Source organism: Phyllobates terribilis, unplaced genomic scaffold, assembly GCF_046119375.1.
Source record: "Phyllobates terribilis strain yellow unplaced genomic scaffold, ASM4611937v1 Scaffold_489__1_contigs__length_1346288, whole genome shotgun sequence".
NCBI lineage: Eukaryota > Metazoa > Chordata > Amphibia > Anura > Dendrobatidae > Phyllobates > Phyllobates terribilis.
This window is the reverse complement of record NW_027363249.1, coordinates 137,075-152,521: the sequence shown is the minus strand read 5'-3', so window position 1 is coordinate 152,521 and position 15,447 is coordinate 137,075. Positions and strand designations below refer to the sequence as shown.

Below are 15,447 nucleotides of genomic sequence, written 5' to 3'. Positions count from 1 at the left end.
TCAAGAAAAGAACACTGTCCCTACTGTGAAACATGGTGGAGGCTCTGTTGTGTTCTGGGGCTGCTTTGCTGCATCTAGCACAGGGTGTCTTGGATCTGTGCAGGGTACAATGATATCTCAAGACTATCAAGGGATTCTAGAGAGCAATGTGCTGCCCAGTGTCAGAAAGCTTGGTCTCAGTCGCAGGCCATGGGTCTTGCAACAGGATAATGACCCAAAACAGACAGCTAAAAACACCCAAGAATGGCTAAGAGGAAAATATTGGACTGTTCTGAAGTGGCCTTGTATGAGCCCTGACCTAAATCCTATTGAGCTTGTTTGGAAAGAGCTGAAACATGCCGTCTGGAAAAGGCAACCTTCAACCATGAGACAACTGGAGAAGTTTGCTCATGAGGAGTGGGTCAAAATACCTGTCGAGAGGTGCAGAAGTCTCATTGACAGTTACAGGGATCATTTGATTGCAGTGATTGCCTCAAAAGGTTGTTCAACAAAATAGTAAGTTAAGAGTATCATCATTTTTGTCAAGGCCTATTTCATGAGTTACATTTTTTTTAAGTTCTGTGGAAGCAGGGTTAAGATGCAATGTCTGACTTTCATTTGTTCATTTTCTAAGATTTTTAATTTATTATTACTTTTGTCAGATTCAAGGTATTTCTGTGACCATTGTGGGTTTTTCTTTCATTAAACGAGGGGCACCAATGATTTTGACCACTTGTGTAGCTCTATGTCCATCCATACCACACAGTGGAGCATTAACTAGCCTGAGCTATCACTTGGATACCTATAGCACGTATACAGTAGAAATAAAAGATTTCATTATCATGTCAAATTTCTTCTGGATCATAATTATTTCTGCTTTGACAATCAATTTTTTTTACAAAGGAGGGGAGTAAGTATGGGTAGCAAATTTTTGTCATCATTGGATTAACCCCTTTACGACATAGGGCGTATTAGTACGTATCTGTGCCCTGGGACTTATGGACCAAATACGTATGAATACGCCCTGGCGATTTCGCCCGCACACAAGTGGTGCGGGCGCGATCGCCGCCGGTTGTCAGCTGATTGTCACTGCTGACACCCAGTACTATGTGCAGGGAGCGGTCCCACACCGCTCCCGGCACATTAAGCCCCGCAATGCTGCGATCGAAGTCAATCGCAACATTGCCGTGGCTAAGGGGAGGTGATCGGTATACTCGCCTCCTCTTCCGGCCTCCAGCGCTGTCTGCCGCGGCTTCCAGGATGTTGCCTTGACGACCTGATGTCGTCATAACAACATCCGGGTCACCAGACAGCAGGAAGAGTTTTTGGACATGCACAGAGCATTTCCAAACTATCTTCTCCCTGTCCAGCGCTGACAGCCTGCTTGGCACAGGGATGGTGCTCCATCCCTGTGCTGTGCAGGCGATCAGAGTTAAAAAAGTGAAAGTCCCATAGTAGGACAAAGTAAAAAAAAACTGTCAAAGTGAAAAAAAAAAATTGTAAAAATATTTAAAAAAATAAATAAAAAAAGTAATCCACCAAAAATAAAAATATAATGTACCCATCAATAAATATTATGAAAAAACAAACCAAAAAAACCCCAATAAAAGTACACATATTTGGTATCGCCGCGTCCGGAACGACCTGACCTATAAAACTGTCCCACTAGTTAACCCCTTCAGTGAACACGGTAAAAAAAAAAAAAAATAAGCAAAAAACAATGCTTTATCACCATAATGCCAAACAAAAAATGGAATCACACGCAATCAAAAAGACGAATATAAATAAAAATGGTACCGCTGAAAACGTCATCTCGTCCCGCAAAAAACAAGCCGCCATACAGCTCCATCAGCCGAAAAATAAAAGTTACAGCTCTCAGAATAAAGCGATGCTAAAAAATAATTTTTTCTATAAAATTGCTTTTATTATGTAAAAGTGCAAAACATAGAAAAACTATATAAATGTGGTACCGCTGTAAACGTACTGACCCAAAGAATAAAGCTACCTTATCAATTTTACCACATGCGGAACAGAATTAATTAAAAAAAAAAAATTCCTGAATTGTTGTTTTTTGTTTATTCTGCCTCCCAAAAATCGGAATAGAAAGCGATCAAAAAATGTCACGTGCCTGAAAATGGCACCAATAAAAACGTCAACTCATCTCACAAAAAACAAGCCATCACATGACTCTGTCTGCCAAAATCTGGAAAAATTATAGCTCTCAAAATATGGCGATGCAAAAACTAGATTTTACAAAAAATGCATCTTTTAGTGTGTGACAGCTGTCAATCATAAAAACCCGATATCATTCTGGTATCGCTGTAATCGCACCGACCCGAAGAATAAAGTCGTCTAATCACTTATACCGCACGAGCAACGGTGTAAAAAAATAAACTCTCGGGTTAGGGTTGTGCTAGGGTTAGGGTTGTGATGGGGTTGGGATTTTTTTCAAAAGTAAGAAACAAAGATGACGATATCGGGACTAGTGTTGAGCGCAAGTGCTCGCTACTTGAGTTTGCATCAGGTGCTCTGGTATGCATTGAGTATCGCTGGTGCTCGAGTGACATGCTCGAGTCTCCGCCCCATATGCTTCGCGGCCAAAAATTTTTTGCGGGGATTGCCTGCCATGCACGAGCGATCTCCGCATGTTTTTTTTTGGGTGTCTAATAACCGTGAAACATGCGGGGCAGGGACTCGAGCATGTCACTCGAGCACACGCAGTACATGGTGCATACCCGAGTACCTGATGCAAACTCAAGTAGCGAGCACTTGAGCTCAAGACTAATGACAACTTATTCAATATGATGACCTAATGTTATCAAATTCTGTGTCGTACCTCTGGGTTCAAAATGTTCACTATACACCTTAATAAAATCCTTGAGGGGTCTAGTTTCCAAAATGGGGTCACTTGTGGGGGGTTTCCACTGTTTTGGCACACAGGGGCTCTCCAAACGCGACATGGTGTTCGCTAACAATTTGAGCCGATTTTCCAATTCAATTTGTTAGCAGACACCATTTCGCGTTTGGAGAGCCCCTGTGTGCCTAAACATTGGAGCTCCCCCACAAGTGACCCCATTTTGGAAACTAGACCCCCCCAAGGCACCTATCTAGATGCATATTGAGCACTTGGAACCCCCAGGTGCTTCACAAATTAATCCGTAAAAATAAGTGTTTTTTTCTCCACTTTTTCATTTTTACGAATCAATCTGTGAAGCACCTGGGGGTTCCAAGTGCTCACTATGCATCTAGATAGGTGCCTTGGGGGGTCTAGTTTCCAAAATGGGGTCACTTGTGGGGGAACTCCAATGTTTAGGCACACAGGGCTCTCCAAACTCAACATGGCGTCCGCTAATTATTCAAGCAAATTTTACAATCAAAAAGTCAAATGGCGCTCCTTCCCTTCCGAGCCCAGCCGTGCACCCAAACAGTGGTTTTTCCCCACATATGGGGTATCTGCGTGACCAGGGGAAATTGCACAACAAATTTTGGGGTCCATTTTTTCTTGTTACCCCTGCGAAAATAAAAAAAATTGGGTCTAAAGTAACATTTTTGTGAAAAAAAGTTAAATGTTAATTTTTTTTCTTCCACATTCCAAAAATTCCTGTGAAGCACCTGAAGGGTTAATAAAGTTCTTGAATGTGGTTTTGAGTACCTTGATGGGTGCAGTTTTTAGAATGGCATCACTTTTGGGTATTTTCTGTCATAAAGACCTCTCAAAGTGACTTCAAATGTGATGTGGTCCCTAAAAAAAATGGTTTTGTAAATTTTGTTGGAAAAATGAGAAATCGCTGGTCAACTTTTAACCCTTATAGCTCCCTAGCAAAAAAAAATTTTGGTTCCAAAATTGTGCTGATGTAGACATGTGGTAAATGTTATTTATTAACTCTTTTGTGTGACATATCTCTCTGCTTTAAGGGCATAAAAATTTAAATTTTGAAAATTGCAAAATTTTCAAAATTTTCGCCAAATTTCTGTTTTTTTCACAAATAAACGCAAGTGATATCGAAGAAATTTTACCACAATCATGAAGTACAATATGTCACGAAAAAACAATCTCAGAATCAGGGGATTCATTGAAGCGTTCCAGAGTAATTACCTCATAAAGTGACAGTGGTCAGAATTGTAAAAATTGGCCTGGTCATTAACGTGCAAACCACCTTCGGGGGTGAAGGGGTTAATGTTCAAATGGGAGGAGCAACACATTTCCAATCAGAGCAATATTTACAGCCCAAAAATCATATGGTACGGTCGATTTATCGACGACCTCCTCCTGATGTGGGAAGGCACACAGGAGGAGGTGTTGAAAGTTGCAGAAAATCTCAAAAACATTGATTTCAATTTGAGATTCACACATTGTTTTTATTCTAGAGAAATACATTTTTTTGGATCTTAAATTGACCAAATCTCAATACTGTAAAAATATCACACTATAGAAAGGAGATTGCCAGTAACAGTATTCTGCAGGCCAGTTCTTACCACCCGCTGCATATCAAGCACAATATTCCATATGGGGAATTAATGAGGGCGAAACAAAATTGTACGGATAATACTGCGTTTGATATGGAAGCCAGAGAAGTTTATGACAGATTGGCAAAAAAAGGTTATCCTAATTGGAATGTTATAAAATCATACAAAATGGTATCGAGCCTAAAACGTAAGGATCTTCTCAAAAATAAGGAGCGGAAAAATGATTTGGGATGTGAAACTTCTAGTGTAACATTCTCTACAACTTATAGTCCGCAGTATAACAAAGTGGTGTCCATTATAAAGAAATACATACAATGTTACACCAGGATCCGGTGCTTAATAAAATTCTTACCAAGGATATTCGGTTTGTGGCTGTGGTACCACCCTGTCCCCCAGTCTTTTCCTGAGTGAGGAGCATAGGCATTCTCAATCTACTACCTGGTTGAACCTTAGTGTTTTTTTCAAATGCGGAGCGAGCCGCTGTAAAGCATGTTCACACACAGTGATAAAGGATACTTTTACCTCACTGCATAATAATCGTATATACAAAATACATGACTTTATTAATTGCAGCACACTCTGGCTTATATACTTTGTTGAATGTATTACATGTAAGATCCCATACATTGGTTGTACTACCGGCCCTTTAATACTACGGATTAGAGGACACATATCTGATGCGGTTAATCCTTTGGCCACAAATATTTCAGCAGCGTCAACACATTTCCGAACGTTCCATAAATGGGAAGTTTCAGCACTGAAATTTCAAGGCATAGAAAGAGTGTATAGACCTATCCGGGGGGAGACCATAGACGCAAACTGCTAAATAGGGAACCATATTGGATTTTTATGTTAGAAACCCGAGTACCCTTTGGATTGAATCTCAGGCAGGATCTAATGCTACAATATTAATGACCGTTTTGTTTACACCTTGGACATGGTATATCGCTAGTTTTTATATTTATTCTCTATTTGAATCACAAATATTTGCATTTTTTCTACATGTTAATGATATTAATTTTAGAGGATAATAATATATGTGTCACTAACGTTTTTATTTCACTTTTGTCTATGCTAATCATACCGACCTCAGAGACTAGTGAGCACATAACTATTATCTTTAATTACAGCCTACCTTTATATGCTCACTAGTCCACAGTTCAGACAGACCATGATTAAGACTGCACGTCGAACCGCATAGGTCGAGACAGCTGTGATCCTTGTGTGCACTAAGACTTATTATGGTGGTAGCAGCATTTTTTAATGGCTCAATAAAAGCTGTGTTTTATTCAAGTTTACATCCTGATATGCTGGCTCATTCTTCCTATTTTCTGATTTTAATATCTGCTTTTTTATGGCATTAGGCTTTCCTATATTACAAGAAAAAGGCCAGAAATAAACCCCATAAAACACTGTACATGGAGACTTTGGTATCAAATAACTCATGTCTTGGTGTTCTTACAAACAAGCTTTTATAAATGCCTCAAACTTCTGAGTGTGAATCAGACCTGCGATCTAACGTGATAGAAGATGACAGTCTGGTGAAGACGGGAAACATATAGACGGCCGGTGGAGATGTAGTCAGTGACGGACTCTGGCCAAATACGTTTATAGAGCTGTAGTAGAAGATGAAGATTTCGTCCTCCTCATGAAGTAGTTATTTCTCATGTGACGTGTAATGAATATCTCCTGCAGTATTGCTAATGCTGATTCCAGTGTTGGTAAATGAGATGAGAATTAGCAATAAGGAAGATGAGTCTATGACAAACGTATTCAGCTGCAGACTCCGAGGAAGAAACTGCTTGTTGTCTGTGGCCTAAGATCTGTCGGTTTTATTAGTAGATGTAAAGAAGAAAACTAGATACTGTAAAACCTAAATCTCCTCAAATGTTTCCCTTATTATCTCCAGTAATTGTATTATTACACAGGGTTTTCATGCCGTTACATCTGCTTAATTTCTCATTCAGGTCTCGACAATTTCGGATCCTCTCAGTGAATATCTTCTATATAAGAGAATTTTCCTGATTTACCCATCAAAGATGAATATAGACACAGACAAGATGGCAGAGAGGATATTACACCTCACCCTAGAGATCATTTTCCGCATTACTGGAGAGGTGAGAGATTCTGATGACTTCACATTACATCATTCTTATCTATGGAAATAACAGATGGACAGAACTGGAGAGGTGAGGACTCTGGAAATGTCTGTAGTGAGATTTATTAATGTGTCTCTCCATAACCAGGATTACACAGTAGTGAAGAAGACCTCTAGTGAGCGATGTCAGGACCCTGTGTCTGAGGGATGGGGAAGACCCCTGAGCCCAATCACAGGACCTCCATCTCACCCCCTGATACATAAGGACATCAATGACCAGAAGATCCTAGAACTCACCTACAAGATGATTGAGCTGCTGACTGGAGAGGTGACACTGCTGGGAATGCTGGGACATTATATAGTAACACTATGAAAGGATCTTGAGATGACTGTATCATTGTATGTGTCAGGTTCCTATAAGATGTCAGGATGTCGCTGTCTATTTCTCCATGGAGGAGTGGGAGTATTTAGAAGGACACAAAGATCTGTACAAGGACGTCATGATGGAGGTTCCCCAGCCCCTCACATCACCAGGTAATAGACAGGACTAAATACACACGACCTATAATTATCTGTATGTAAAGAATTAATTCAGTCCCTGTATGTGTTTCCTCCAGATCTATCCAGTAAGAGGACAACACCAGAGAGATGTCCCCATCCTCTTCTTCCACAGGACTGTAAACAAGAAGATCCCAATGTTCCTCAGGATCATCAGGTAGATGGAGAGAAAGGGTCATGAGATCTCCCCTATGATGTGTAGACGGCTGTGAAGGTCTTGTGTTCGGTCTTTATTTATCCACCAGAATTATATGGTTTATACTTGTATAATGAGAACGGTGGAGATGGCAGGATTAGAGCTGATCGTTAGTGATGAGCGAGTGTATTTGTTACAATTCGCTATTCGCACGGATAGTACGGTATTCGGGTTACTAGTTATATTGCGAGTATTTGTGTACTCGCCTCGCTATATTCGGATGTCCCGCCCTACAGTTTTGGCGCCTCCTTTGCAGCCACTAAACATACTGGGCTTCATAACCAATCACAGTAGTGCCGCAGATATCTTGGTTGTGGCATTACTGTGATTGGCTGGCCGCCCAGCGTCATAGGGTCTATTTAAGCCCTGCCACCGCCATTTTGTGCACATTGGATCTGGAGCCTGCATTGTAATAGCCTAGGGAGAGATCGCTGAGCTGCTAGGGAGAGTGTTTAGGTCTCTTGAGAAAACAAAAGCCCTTTTAAGGGCTACCTGCAGTGTATACTAGTTCTGTGTTTAAAGGAGCCGCTCACTAGCTCCATAATACCACCAAAAAATAGCTTTTTTCAGAGCTGAATACACACAACAAAGTCAGAGTACAAGGAGGGAGAGCTTGTGTGTTCTTCCAGTGTCCATATTAAAACAGCTCTTGTCAGAGGCAAAGCAATATTTTTCCAGCACACACAGAAGTAGCATTTTGTGCTGCCTTTTTTTTTTTGCATCGGTCTATTTTCCCTGCTGTTTTAGGGGACAGTGCCTGCCTTCTGTCCATATTAGTCCACTTAAATAAAGCATTTTGTGCCCTACACAAAGCAGTAGTCCAAACATTTCCTACTGCCTGCTACAAAGCATGCACCAGGCCATTTTAACCACTATTTTGGCTGTGACAGCTAGCTTGGCTTGAGCCATCAACATCTGAAAATCTTTCAACAAAACACAAAATGCCAAAAAAGCCTGTTGTTAAGGGACGTGGATGTGGTGTTTTCAGTGGTGCGCGAGAAGGCACTCAGTCTGTGTCAGGTCAGAAGAAGCTTGATGCATCCACTATGTTCCTGGAAAAATTTCTCGGTCTGGAACGTAAACGTGTGTGGAAGCCAGAAGAGCGAGAGCAGATTCTGTCTTGGATAGCAGACAAGGCCTCTACACATTTGTCAAGCAGCAACAAATCTTCCACGACCACACAGTTTACTGTGGATACACAGAAGGCTGGCCCATCCAATCCTGAAGCTGGTTCTCCTTCCTCCCGCCATTATCAGTCACAGAAGACATATGATCCCAAGCTTGGCCACTCCGAGGATCTGTTTAGTACGTATCCTTTGGTTGGCTCTGGACTATCACCGTGCAGCATTGAAGAGGGACAAGAGGAGGTGGCATGCGTTGATTCTCAAGTATTTGAGGACCTATGGCCAGAAGAAAGCCACTTGGAGGAACGTCATTTACTGTCTCCAGAGGTGGAGGCTGATGATGATGAGACACAGTTGCTATCAGGTCAGCCTACAATATCAACTGGGAAGGAGGATGAGATAGAGAACGAGGCGGTCGATAATGAGACCACTGATCCGACCTGGACTGTTGGCACGCATAGCCATGACAGCAACTGACAGCAACAGCAGGCTGACCTGAGGGTCGTAGTCCGCGCTGCTACCTTCTAGTACTCCATGTCTCTTGCCCATTTTCTTTGTAGTCTCTGCCCTTAAATTAGTTAAATAATAGTGAGGGCCCTACAGTATGAATAAGTGAGGGCACTTATTCATGCTATCAGGTCAGCCTACAATCTCACCTGGGAAGGAAGATGAGATGGAAGATGAGGTAGGCGATGATGAGTCTACTGATCCGACCTGGACTGTTGCCATGCATAGCCATGACAGCAACACAGAGGAAGATGGATATGTAGCACCAACACAGGCACCAAGGAGTTGTAGTTTTCCCAGAGTGAGAACTGGGTCAACTATTCCCAAGAGCACCCCCGCTGTGCGCCAAGTCAGGGCAAGGGGGCTTTCAGCTGCTGTGTGGAAATTTTTTTCTGAAAGTCATTCAGAGAAAAACATTGTAGTCTGTAGCATCTGCCATACCAAGTTGAGCAGAAGCCAGGGCAAAGGCAACCTACAGTCATGGCCAAAAGTTTTGAGAATGACACCAAAATTATATTTTCACAAGATCTGCTGGCCTCTGGTTTTTATTAGTGTTTGTTAGAGATGAGCGTTGTTCTACTCGAACTGTTCGCCAATCTCAAATTCGAGCTGTTTTGGGCGGTGTTCGAGCCGTTCGGCGAACACGAACGATTTGAGAAAAATTCGGCTGTTCGAGGTTATGTTCGATAACTGTTCGTGCACCAAAATCATAACTGGGAGGGGCAGGGGATGGATCTCTGCAGGAATAATGAAGATCTCCATTTTTTTTTCTCTTTCCCGCATTTGCAGTGGGGAGGTGCAGTCTGTCAGCCTATCAGCAGCGCACACACGGAGCGAACTGCTGTTTTTCACACAAGCAAGGGCATGTGTCATTGGCAGTGTATGTCACATGTCCTTGCCCTATAAGACCAAGCCATTTTCCCCGTCGCCACCATTTTCTCACTGCTGCAGCTGCGTGTTAGACGGCACCGCTGTTGCTGTGTGCACTATACCTTGTTAATTTCAAGCCAATTTTCGCACAAATCTACAGATAGCTTGGAAGTAGGGAATAGTTGTGATTGCAGTCCTTTTCAGGACTAGGTTACATCAGTTCCTATCAGTTTTTGCCAGGCAGGTCTGTGCCAGTGCTGTGCAAGTTTTTTTCACAGCATTTGGCTGAATCTAGCAAAGCTAATCCTTTTTGGCCTATTGCAGAGTGTGTTAGTCAGTGGAGTAGCCTATCTGTGTTGCAAGATATACCACCTGTGTATAGAATACCAATTTTTTTACTGCACCTAGTGAAGTAAGATCTTTTGGGCATAGCATCATTCTATTAGTCCATCTATACTGACCTCCATCAGGTTGCAAATTGAATATAATTTTTTTCTGCATCTAGCTCTGAAAAAATATTTGGGCTTCTAGCAGTGTGTGTGACTTGTTCTATTAGTCCATCTATACTGACCTCCATCAGGTTGCAAACTGAATATAATTTTTTTCTGCATCTAGCTCTGAAAAAATATTTGGCCTTCTAGCAGTGTGTGGGACTTTCTCTATTAGTCCATCTATACTGACCTCCATCAGGTTGCAAATTAAAAATAATTTTTATCTGCATCTACCTCTGAAAAAATATTTGGGCTTCTAGCTGTGTGTGGGACTTGTTCTATTAGTCCATCTATACTGACCTCCATCAGGTTGCAAACTGAATATAATTTTTTTCTGCATCTAGCTCTGAAAAAATATTTGGCCTTCTAGTAGTGTGTGGGACTTTCTCTATTAGTCCATCTATACTGACCTCCATCAGGTTGCAAATTAAAAATAATTTTTATCTGCATCTAGCTCTGAAAAAATATTTGGCCTTCTAGCAGTGTGTGGGACTTTCTCTATTAGTCCATCTATACTGACCTCCATCAGGTTGCAAATTAAAAATAATTTTTATCTGCATCTACCTCTGAAAAAATATTTGGCCTTCTAGCAGTGTGTGGGACTTTCTCTATTAGTCCATCTATACTGACCTCCATCAGGTTGCAAACTGAATATAATTTTTTTCTGCATCTACCTCTGAAAAAATATTTGGGCTTCTAGCTGTGTGTGGGACTTGTTCTATTAGTCCATCTATACTGACGTCCATCAGGTTGCAAATCGAATATAATTTTTTTCTCCATCTAACCCAGCCAATAGTTTTGGCCTAATACCACAGTTTGGCCACTCAGCTCTGCTCGGTTCCCATCCATTGTTTTTTTGTGCAAACAACTCCAGAGTTGTGAATTAGTTAACCACCAAAATGAGTGGAAAAAGGCCTGCTGCTGGTGGAAAGGGGAATAGGCGTGTTGGGAAGGGGAAAAAAGGTTGTGTCCGTGGGGTAGGTGTTAAAGCAACAGTAACATCTGCAGAAGAAAGACCATCTTCCAGCCAAACTAAAATGTCTACTTCTTTTAGCGGACAATGTGATAAGATCCCTTTCTTACGGCCACGCCAATCGCTACAAATTCCAGATGAGGCACAAAAACAGCAGGTGCTTCAACGGATATCAAGTGCTCCTTTAAGTGGGTTCTCCTCCACATCAACTTCAACATCACAAATACTCCAGTCCTCAAAGGTGTCACCCCAATCGCACTTGCTTCCTCACAGCTCCCAAATCTCCAGCTGCCCGTCTGAGTATGAGGTAGAACAGATGGTTGAGTCTGCAGAGCTGTTTACTCATACTATAGCCTGGGAATCAGAGGTCGACTCCAGCGCTTCTGTGAATCCAGACGAGGAAATGATCTGCACTGATGCCCAGAATCTTTATGAGTCGGATCCAGGACCAGACGCAGAAGGTTCTGACCATAATGTAGACCCTCATTCCCAAACTGTAACTCCTGTTGGTGGAGACAATGAGGAAGACGATGATGAGACTCAAATACCTGATTGGAGCGACAACTTTAGTTTTTTGTCAGGGCAGGAACAGGTTGGCTCTGAGGACGACGGGTGTGATAATGCACAGGGTGATGATGATGAGGTTGGAGATCCCACTTAATGTCAACCCACAGTCAGCCAAGAGATGACGTCAGCAGAGGAGGTGGAGGAAGATGCTAGTGACGACGAGGTCAGGTTGCGCCTTCCTGGACAGAGACGTAGTACTGGAAGCACGTCAACAACTGCATCCTCAAACACAACTCTGCCTCTCACCACAAGTCGTGGTGGCTCTTCAGGTCGCATGGGTGCTAAGCCTTGCATAGCCTGGGCATTTTTTCAGATCGATAAAGATGACCCAACTCGTGTTATCTGTAACATTTGTCAGCAAAAGCTAAGTAGAGGCCAAAAAATACATAGTTTGAGTACTTCATGCATGAACCGGCACATGGACATGAAGCATAAGTTGCAGTGGGAAGCTCAGTGTGCTAGCCGGCCGGGCCAACCACCGTCTGCCATATCTTGTTCATCCGCGGCCTCTTCATCCTCTGTGACTGGGGGGACAGCAGTCACGCCTGTTTTGGGGCGCAGACCTGCCACCTCTTTACCCGCAACAGCCAGCGTGATTGGCAGGTCATCATTTTCTTTGGAGGTGGTAACACCAGCTGGTGTTGAGCGCTGTCCGACATCGATAGCACCACCTTTGGATCAAGGCAACCTGTCCGCCTGCATCTTCCTCACAGACCGGCAGTTTGCCGGGGACACCCTTATCAACCCCGTCTAAGCACAATAGCCAGCCCTCGGTCCCTCAGATGTGGACAAGTAAAAGACCATTTCCTCCTAGCCATGAGAAAGCTAAGAGGTTGAATTTCACCATCTGCAAGCTCTTGGCTACAGAAATGCTGCCTTTCCGCCTGGTGGACACAGAGGATTTTCGAGACCTTATGTCCGTCGCAGTGCCCCAGTACCAGATGCCCAGTCGGCACTACTTCTCAAAGAAAGGTGTGCCTGCGCTCCACCAGCATGTCGCACACAACATCACCGCTTCTTTGAGAAACTCTGTGTGTGACAGGGTGCATTTCACCACAGACACTTGGACGAGTAGGCATGGACAGGGGCGTTACATGTCGCTGACTGGGCACTGGGTAACTATGGTGACAGCAGGACAAGGGGCTGCTGTCCAAGTCTTGTCGTCCCCACGAGTTGTGCGTCAATCCTCTTTATGTCAAAGTTCCTCCACTGCTTCTGCCTCCTCAACCTCCTCTCGGTCTTCCACCTGCACCCAAAGCCTGTCTGGTCATGCCACAAGCTTTCTAACTGCGCAGAAGGGATCCTGCACACCTCCTTACTATGCTGGCAGTAGGGCTCAACGTCATCAGGCGGTTTTTACTTTGAAATGTCTGGGAAATGTGAGTCACACAGCTGAGGAGTTGTGGTCAGCTCTGGAGAACCAATTTCATGAATGGTTGTCTCCACTGGACCTGAAACCAGGGAAGGCCGTGTGCGACAATGCTGCAAACCTGGGTGCGGCCCTTCGCCGGGGCAATGTCACACACGTGCCTTGTATGGCTCACGTGTTGAACCTGGTTGTCCAGCAATTTTTAGCCCACTATCCCAGACTAGATGGCCTTCTGCAGAGGGCACGGTCGCTGTGTGCTCACTTCCGCCGTTCGCATCCCGCAGCTCAGCGACTTACATCTCTACAGAAGTCGTTGGGCCTGCCACTTCACCGGCTAAAATGCGATGTGCCTACCCGGTGGAATTCAACTCTGCACATGTTGCAGCGACTGTGGCAGCACCGACAAGCCCTGGTGCAATACGTTCTGACGTATAGCCTGGGCCAACGAGATCCAGAGGTGGGGAAAATCACGCTGGAGGAGTGGTCTCCGATCAGGGACCTATGCACCCTTCTGCACAGTTTTGAAATGGCGACGAAGATGTTTAGTGCTGATGATGCCATTATCAGCATGACTATTCCGGTGATTTACATGCTGGAGCACATGTTAAACAGAATTCGGAGTCAGGTGGTGGCACAAGAGGAGGTGGAGGAAGTAGAGGAGGAGGAGTTGTATGCGGAAGGGCTAACATCTGCAAGGTCCAGACGGTCGGCAGCACCAAGGCGGCAGGCATGTGAGGGTGGGGGAGATGGTTTTACCAGGGCACATAGTAGCAGCCAAACTAGTGAGGAAGGTGCAGGAGCCCAGGAAGAAGTGGAGGACGAACTGATGGAAGACTCATCAGATGAGGGAGACCTTGATCACATTTCTGTTGTGCGAGGTTGGGGGGAGAGGACAGAGGAAGGAAGCATGATTGTTACCTCGCCACCAACACAACAGGGACTTGGTGCTCCTGGATGCGCAACACACATGAGTGCCTTCTTGCTGCACTACCTGCAACATGACCCTCGAATTGTGAGAATTAGAAATAATCCTGACTACTGGGTTGCCACACTGTTAGATCCCCGGTACAAAAGTAAATTTGCCGAAATTATTCCTGCCATAGAAAGGGATGCACGCATGCAGGAGTATCAGCAGAGACTGTTGCAGAATCTTACATGTGCTTTTCCACAAAACACCAGTGGTGCACGTAGTGAATCTCACAGTTCCAACTTGCGAACCGTGGGACCGTCAAGTGTTCAGCACTCAAACCGTAACAGAACCACAGTATCTGCTGGTAACATCAATTTTGCGGAATCATTTCACCACTTTTTTAGCCCATCCTTTGCAAGGCCACAGGAGACAAGAAGTCTGACACATAGTCAACGCCTAGAGATGATGGTACAGGAGTATCTCCAAGTAAACATTGAAGCCACGACTGTGTCACTGGACCCTTGCTCTTTTTGGGCTTCCAATCTGGATAAATGGCCGGAGCTAGCCACTTACGCCTTGGAGATCTTGTCATGCCCCGCAGCCAGCGTTCTGTCTGAACGTGTGTTCAGCGCTGCTGGTGGTGTGCTGACAGATAAGCGCACGCGGCTGTCCACTGATAATGTAGACAGACTCACAATCATAAAGATGAACAAATCATGGATCCGAAACGACTTTTCTACCCCTGTGTCATCCTGGGGAGAGTAAAAGCTTGATGATTGGTTAAAATCACCCTACCAACCGTTTTAAGCTTTCAAATTACTAATCATGTTTATCTGAATCTTGGCTGGAAAATAATTTGGGCTTTGTAGCAGTGTGCAGCACTGATTCTATTAGGCCATCTATAATAAGCTCCACCAGATTTAAAATTACTAATCATGTTTATCTGTATCTGTGCTGGAAAATAATTTGGGCTTTGTAGCAGTGTGCAGCACTGATCCTATTAGGCCATCTATACTAAGCTCCACCAGATTTAAAATTAATAATAATTTTTAGCTGCATCTAGCCCGGAAAATAATTTTGGGGCTCCGAGATGCGCAAGACCTCATAAGTGCCTTCTTGCTGCACTACCTGCAACATGACCCTCATATTGTCAGAATTCGAAGTAATCATGACTACTGGGTTGCCACACTCTTAGATCCCCCAAACTTTTCGATCAACCTTTTCATTTTAATAAAGACCAAAAAAATGGTCATTTTTGAAATTATAAGCATTAGCAGGTTATTAGAAACTGAAATCAAACCGTTTTCAACTCAGAACTTTATTCTAGGTGATGTTACA

General features: G+C 43.6%; 1 protein-coding gene across 1 annotated transcript in view; it reads left to right on the top strand.

Annotated features, from left to right (window-relative positions):
- LOC141230051 (uncharacterized) overlaps window positions 1–15,447 on the top strand; it is a 53,354-nt gene that overhangs the window by 20,316 nt on the left and 17,591 nt on the right. The window contains exons 2-5 of the mRNA XM_073667544.1: window positions 6,414–6,563; window positions 6,693–6,872; window positions 6,955–7,078; window positions 7,162–7,259. Coding sequence (XP_073523645.1) covers window positions 6,486–6,563; window positions 6,693–6,872; window positions 6,955–7,078; window positions 7,162–7,259 — 480 coding nt within the window. The 5' untranslated portion in view covers window positions 6,414–6,485. The remainder of the gene's footprint in view (window positions 1–6,413; window positions 6,564–6,692; window positions 6,873–6,954; window positions 7,079–7,161; window positions 7,260–15,447) is intronic.